This window comes from Spinacia oleracea, chromosome 4 (genome assembly GCF_020520425.1).
Source record: "Spinacia oleracea cultivar Varoflay chromosome 4, BTI_SOV_V1, whole genome shotgun sequence".
In the NCBI taxonomy this organism is placed as follows: Eukaryota; Viridiplantae; Streptophyta; class Magnoliopsida; order Caryophyllales; family Amaranthaceae; genus Spinacia; species Spinacia oleracea.
Window position 1 is genome coordinate 160,629,646 of NC_079490.1, and position 7,678 is coordinate 160,637,323.

The 7,678-nt window shown below is 35.3% G+C and overlaps 1 protein-coding gene across 3 annotated transcripts; it reads left to right on the top strand.

Moving 5' to 3' along the window:
* Positions 1–200: 200 nt before the first annotated feature.
* Positions 201–2,585, top strand: LOC130459295 (uncharacterized). Of its 3 annotated transcripts, none has more exons than XM_056826560.1 (2): positions 201–491; positions 1,707–2,585. In XM_056826560.1, the coding sequence occupies exon 2, from the start codon at positions 1,719–1,721 to the stop codon at positions 2,556–2,558; it is 840 nt and encodes a 279-aa protein (XP_056682538.1). In that variant the 5' UTR covers positions 201–491; positions 1,707–1,718; the 3' UTR covers positions 2,559–2,585. The 3 variants fall into 3 exon arrangements, with proteins under 3 accessions (XP_056682538.1, XP_056682536.1, XP_056682537.1); XM_056826558.1 differs by having other exon boundaries at positions 202–447; positions 1,702–2,585; XM_056826559.1 differs by having other exon boundaries at positions 203–447.
* Positions 2,586–7,678: the final 5,093 nt, after the last annotated feature.

The window sequence follows — 7,678 nt, forward strand, 5'->3', positions numbered from 1 at the left end:
TGTTTCCTTATTCATATCGACTACCTTATTTACATATTTCATAGTAGAAATATTGTATTGATAGTAAAAATATTATAATGATGTGTATCCTACGTGGCACCTATAATTAATTAATTACTAATCTAATATATATATATATATATATATGGGTTTAGGATCACGTGAGAAGTGCTTCTAAGGTGAGAAGCGTGAGAAGTAATCTGGGCTGTCGATCAATTAAATCCTACGAACGAAAATATAACGCGCGTCATTAATGAGTTTAAAACTTCCCATCCACCTGTTCCTTCCAATTTACTCTCGACGGTTTCCAAAAAAAAGGGAAAACTCTCCTCTGTCTCATCCCTGCCAATTTGCTCCTTGTTCGAAGAGTTGATGATGATAATCTATCTAAATTGCGATCAAATTTCTGTGTAATCGATCAACAAATTTTCAGAGGCTGATTATAAGGTTCGGTTTTCACCTAGTTTTTGCAATCGCATATCCAGTAGCTGGTAATTGGTTTTTTGCAATCGCATTTTCCATTAGTTCATAATTTGCACTTTTCAGACGTTGATTTGTTTTTATGAATTCGAAATTAGAAGTTACTTGTTGTTTTAATCTGTAGTTGTTAATTATTTTCATTTTATCTCATTTATTTTTGCAAATTGTGCTAGATTTTGTCGTTAGGTGTTGTTTCTCCAGTTGTTTGTTTGCTATGATAAATTGATGCTTAATTAATTAAGTTCGTGATTTTCTCAATTTTAAATGTTCACTTTAGGTATAGAATTGGCACTGAGTTTTGATAACTTGTTGTTGTTTCTATTTTTTGTTTGATTTCCTTTTAATTTAGTTTTAATCAATGGAAAACCTATCCTAGTAGAGTATTTGCTACTGCTTACTGATGTATCTAGTTGTATATTCTTATGTATTTCCTATTGTGTACTGATGTATCTTTGCTTGAGAAATGATGAAGATGATTAGGTCTATGTAGGATTATAATCATAACAATTGAGACTGGCTTGAACTGATCTTAACTTTGCCATATTTTTATGCATATATATAACGGTAAAGGTGATTAAGTATGGTCCATTGTGCTGGAATATCATTGAACTGGTAGTATTATTTATGTCTTTGGCATATCCACAATTCTAACCCCACTGCCTCATAAAAATGATTTGTAACCTAGCCGCGTAGGCGCAAGAAGAGAGAATTTATACTAACTGGCAATCTTGTTTGCTCTAGTTGACTTTGTTGAACATAAACCTTGTTAGCAGACAGTGGAGAATGTGAACTACTAAACTATAATCAATGTTTAGTACTCTGTATAGCTGAATAAAAATGCCTAAAAGAGTAGTAGGTTAGCATGAACTACTGTTTTGTTTTTTGAGGTAGGACAAAATGAAGAGTACATAGATTTTGATAAGCTAATGAATCCTGATGCTGGTTTATGTAGAATATAGGTTTGTTGATGTTCAGAAGAAATATCCATGATTCTCCTTGACTCTTGTACAACCTTGCATCATTACCTTCCATATTATCTACTGATATATCTACAATTATATTCTAATGTATTTGCTATTGTCTACTGATGTATCTTCTACTGTTTACTGATGTTCTGAATTTGGTTTCTTATATTTCGTATTGTTATCTTAATTTAATGTTATTCACTTGAATATGATTGATTCTAATGATATGTTCTCTCACTCTATGGCATGTATCTAGTGTAGAGGATTAGAAAGATGCGTGACAAAAAGATTAACAAATTTGGCCAAGAGGATGATTCAAGGGGACTTGAATTAAGTACCTATGTTGTAAAAGCTCCAAGGAAAACACAAGTGAAAACTCTTGAAGTGTCTAAGCCGCGTGTTTGTAAAAGCACGGCAATCGAGAAAGCCGCACCAAACATCTACACACAAAGTCAAAGTACTCTTCGTACTCGAATGTCTCCCGCTAGTCTTTACAACATGATCAAAGACCTGGATCCTAATCAACGAAAAGCTGTCGAGGACATTGGGTTTGGTTCTTTACTTACTCTAGGTTTTGGAGAGTTGTACTCTAAGCTAAACCTTTTTCTTGTTCAGAATTTTGAACCATATGGCCGCACTTTGTATCTACAAGATGGGAAACTAAATATTGATGTGGAGGATGTGCATTTGACTCTTGGTCTTCCAATGGGTGCAAAAGTTGTGAAGGGAGCAACAAGTGATAATGATACTGAGGAGTTTAGTGTGTTACTGAATAAGTGGAGGGATATATGGGGTTTGAAGACCGGCAGTCCTGAAACAAGCAAAATGTGTCATAAGATTCTGAAGCTTGGATCTGGTGATGATTTTAAGAGGAGTTTTGTGGTATTTTTTGTTTCAAGTTGTTTGAATGGTCATAAAAGTGCAAAGTGCAATTATAAGATATTGTTTTCTTTGATGAGAACAAATGAGATAAGTCAGTTGAATTGGTGTCAGTATACCTTGAAAAAGTTAGTAGAGGCCGTGGTGTGTTGGAGAGAAAATCCAACTCCTAATTTCAAGGGTTCTGTGATATTTCTCATGGTAATTATTCCTACACACACTTATATAATATAGTTTCTGTTTTGGAACTCATTCTTATTATCCATCATCGTACAAAATTATCCTTTTATTATAGTTTATGTTTTGGAACTCATTCTTATTATTATGTGTGTTATGAGTTACTTCTATGTCTTATTCATGAACTATTGTAACTGTTTTTTTTTTGGGGTTTAACAGCTATTCTAGTTTGATAGAGTAGAATTTATGTCAGGCCAAGTTGATAGGAAGATTCTGTTAGGTTATGATACATATGACAATACATAAATCATGCGGAAAAACCATAAAGCCAGGAAAGCATATTATTTACACATAATCATTTAGCATAGTTTAGATGCATACACTTTGTTGCGTGCCCTCCCTAGCTGCGCCCGAACCGAACCGAACAAGTCTTTAGGACTCCAAGTGTCGTCCCTCCGTAGATAGTCCACAGCACGTCCGGATCCGCCTTAAGCTTGACCAACTAGGATCGCCCTTAAGGTACTTAGAATTTTCGGCTATTGTAGGCAATTATATGACTGAATTTTTGTCTCAAAAATCACTTTGAATACTTGAATACTCGATATAAATTATGAGCCCTTAACTCATATTTATAGACCATGGAATAAGTAATCGAATCCTACTAGGATACGAATTAATTAAATTAGAATCATAGTAGAATTCTTATTTAATTAATTTATCTTTTAGGATTAGGAATTTTAATCATTAAACAAATCCTATACTCTTTAGGTTTCGTATGTGAACACAAACTCTACACGAGCATGACCTACGAGCGTGCAGGCCATGCCCGCGCACAGCCCACACGGTCGCTCGGCCCACGCGAGTCGCAAGCCCACGCGAGCAGCAGCACAGCTCGCAGCCCATTGTTGCGCGCGCTGTGCGCGCTGCCACGGCCTACTGGGCCTGGCCTTGCGCTGGGCCTGGCGTGGCCTTGGCTGTTTGTGTGGCGCGCTTGGCTTGCTGGGCGATGGCCTGGCTTCGTGCTGGGCCTTCGTCCGGCAGGCCTCGTCCGATGCTTATTCGTACGATACGCTTCCGATTAAATTCCCTGTTCCGGAATTCATTTCCGATACGAACAATATTTAATATTTCCGATTCCGGAATTAATTTCCGTTTTCGAACAAATATTTAATATTTCCGTTACCGGAATTATTTTCCGATTCCGATAATATTTCCGATTCCGATAATATTTCCGATTCTGACAATATTTCCATTTCCGATAATATTTTCCGATACGTACCATGTTTCCGTTTCCGGCAACATCTACGACTTGGATAATATTTATATTTCCGATACGATCCATATTTCCGTTTCCGGCAATATCATTGTTTCCGGAGTATTCATTTCTTGCCTGTGACGATCTCAGCTCCCACTGAAACCAAGATCCGTCGATTCCGAATATCCATAGATGGAGTATTTAATGCCATTAAATACTTGATCCGTTTACGTACTATTTGTGTGACCCTACGGGTTCAGTCAAGAGTAAGTTGTGGATTATTATCATTAATTCCACTTGAACTGAAGCGGCCTCTAGCTAGGCATTCAGCTCACTTGATCTCACTGAATTTATTAACTTGTTAATTAATACTGAACCGCACTTATTAGACTTAACATAGAATGCATACTTGGAACAAGGGCATTATTTCCTTCAGTATCCCACTTGTCCTTAGGGACAAGTGTGCATTTCCTAATTCCTTTGTCGCTCGATGCTTGCTCTTGTACATAAGGTAATAGTTGTCATCCTTTTTATGTCCAGAGGTGTTTCTCGGTTTCAGAGTTCAACTGATCAAATAAACAGATAATCATAGCCTATGATTCATCCGAGCACGGCCATGCATTTCACAGTTTCTAGCTCTCCGAGTGGCCTTGTACAACTTTTAAGCATCTCATCCCAATTTATGGGAGGACAATCCCAATCTTGCGATCTTGAGATTAGACTTCATTTGATAGGTGATTACCTGAGCGTTGCCTTTATAGCCTCCTTTTACGGTGCGACGGTTGGTCAACGTCAAAGCAACCAGTTCTCAAACAAGTAATCTCAAATCACTCAGGTATTGAGGATTTAGTGTCTAATAATTTTAATGAAATTTACTTATGACAGATTTTCATCTCTTACAGTAAAGTTTCATAGGTCTTGTCCGATACTAGTCTTCCCAAAGTAAGTATCTATGCAAATGATTATGACATTGCCATGTCCACATAGTTCAAGAAACAGAACTACTAGTCATCTTGCATTCTAATCGTCTAACGTTTTCTATGCGTCCAATTTTATAGAAAACTCCGACCAGGGACCATTTTCAACTTTTGACATTCAAGTTCACTTGATAGACATTTCTTAGTCACAGGACTGGTCCTGACAGTCTATCTTGAATATATCGTCAAATTGAAGGGACTCATCATTTAATACTAAACCAAGATTAAATGGAATATGAAAATACATTTCATATATGATAAATGTTCAACCCCAATGTTTTACAACCATGGGCCTCAAACCCATCTTCTAAAACAGTTCATGGAATTTCAAAGCTATGCTTGATTTCCAGTGCTACAATGTAAGTGTTGCTTCTCACTTGTTGCATAGGTTTAGTTATCATGCTTTGCCAATCTTAATATCCTTTTCATCGAATGTTCTTCGAGATATGATGATAAGATCTTTTGAGTATGTTTATTTTGTGATCTAGTCTTTCTTGCTACATTAGTGGTACTACGCATTTTGCAATGAAGAACCATTAAGTCAACAGACATGTGATCTTCCCAAGTTCAATGAAGAACTCATTAATATAAACAACTCTCTTTTATTGCTTCTTAGGCAATAAGTACTTTTACTTCAACTGTTTAGGTTGCTAGTGATGCTTTGTTTGGATTTGCTTATCCAAGCAGTTCACAGATATGTGGAAGACTTTCCAGTTGTATTATAGAAATTAATATTTTAATTTCCCACGCAACAACTCATGGTCTCCAATCCATGTTGCCATTTCGAAACACGATGCTCTTTAGCTCGTCCTTGTCAATGGTTAACTCCAAAGGGTCTTTGCTTGATCCTTTGCCAGTGTTTATGCGTGTAGCATCAATATTTAGCATATCTTTATTTCCTTGAATCAAGAACTATTCCTATGTACCTTTTCAAGTACCATAAGTATTCTTGATCTCAATCTAGTTGATCTTTACTTAGATCAATAGAGATTGGTATATGTTCGTCATGCCTAAAGTCATACGATACGTTTTTGGCGATCCTCATATTATATCATACATGATAAATTCTTTTGCAGAATAATTCCCAATTGAATTCTATTCATGTAACTTTAGCTTATCTAGTTTCAGTAGATACTAAATTCAGCTAAATTCTTTGACATATAATATAGGTTAAGAATCTCATTTAGACTCTTTGATGTTTAACTTAGTAATTGCTTATACATAGTTCAAACATCCTTTACTTAGATTTATTCACATGGGTCGAATATCTCCAATGGAGACTTTCGTGTTTGATTTAGTAAATGCCATTACTTAATCCAAAACAATATCATAAGATCTTTGTAAATAGATCTTAATACCCAGTATGTACTAAGTTTCGCCATGGTCCATCATTGATGAATAATCTCAAATCTAAGTCATTAGCATTTGAATGTTATTTTACAATAGAGAGATATGTGTGTGATACACATAGGACCAATTAAGTTTTTATGTACTCCCACTAAACTTCTTATATATCTATAAGAATCATGTATATTTTATGAAACTAAAATACTTATTAGCTTCATTAAAATATAATTCCAATTCCCAATTGCTTGCTTAAATCTGTATTTAGATTTTATAAGCTAGCTTTCTCTTTCAAGCATTTATTTGGATCCACAAATCCTATGACATACCATGTACATAGTTTATTCCAACATTTGATTGAGGAATACGTTTTGTCATCCAATTGTCATATGTACCAATATGCAATCATTGCTTGAATCATAGACTTGAGCATTACGATTATGCATGAGGTTTCAACACAATCCACGCCGTGAATTTGCTTGTAATCTTTAGCAACTAATCTAGCTTTGTGTGTGAACACAATTTCATGTTTGATAGTTTTTATCCTTAAAACAAACTTGCAACCAATAGGTGTGAAACTATTCTTGCAAATCAACAAAATTTCAATTTTGTCATCAAAACATTGAGTATGTTTTATTGCCTCTAACCATGTAAAACATTTGGGTCTATATATGGCCTCTAACCATTTTAGGGAATCTGGGTTTCGTCATAGCTTTCTTACAGGTCACAAACTCATTAATAGTTTGACTGCAAGTTGTAGGTTTCTTTACTATCTAATAGAAGAATTGCATAGCTTCAGTGACCTGAACTCCATGTTTCTTCACTATCTAATAGAAGAATCTCATAGTTTCAGTGACTTGAACTCTATGCCTACTTGGGTATAGAACATCAAACAATAGAATATCAATAGCCACTTGAAAGTCCTTTGAATATTCTGTTCTCCTTGAAGCACTTGTAAAGTCTTCTAAGAGATGTCTATTCTTTAAAGCCACTTCTAAAGTCCTTAAAGAATAAGTTCGGTTTTTCTGAAGCACTTCGAAAAGCCTCCGGAATGTCCGTTTATGTTTGTTGTTCGCCTCGAAGACTTTCGAGGTCTATTTTCTCCCACTTGTCATTTTGGAAACGAATCTCCAAAAGGACATTATTTCGAGCAAACAAACATTATGTTCTCAAAAATTCGTGGTAGAAACAATACCCTTGTGTCTCATTTGAATAAATCACAGTGAAACATATATCTAGACTTGGGCCTTAGTTTGTTGAATAACAAACACTAAGCTCCCACTGAGTTTAGCAACTCTTTAGATATATATAATTGAAAAGATATCCTGAAATTACTTTTCAATAGCTTTGACGAATTTGGTTTAGTTTGGTGGTAGTTGAGCATTTTGTTTTAGAAATTATAGGAAAAGTCTTTATGATTCATCATTGATCGAATCAAGTACTAATTGACTTCGATTATTCCAACTAAGATATGCCATATCTTATGGACCTAGATTGTGAAATTACAACACACAATCATTGATGATCATATTTGGTCTCAAGTAATCATCAACATGATCTAACCTAGATCTTTATGATTTCTTGCCAAGTGGATTTTATAC

Coding starts and splice junctions, on each gene's coding strand:
- LOC130459295 (XM_056826560.1), top strand. CDS start 1,719: ATGCGTGACAAAAAGATTAACAAATTTGGCCAAGAGGATGATTCAAGG.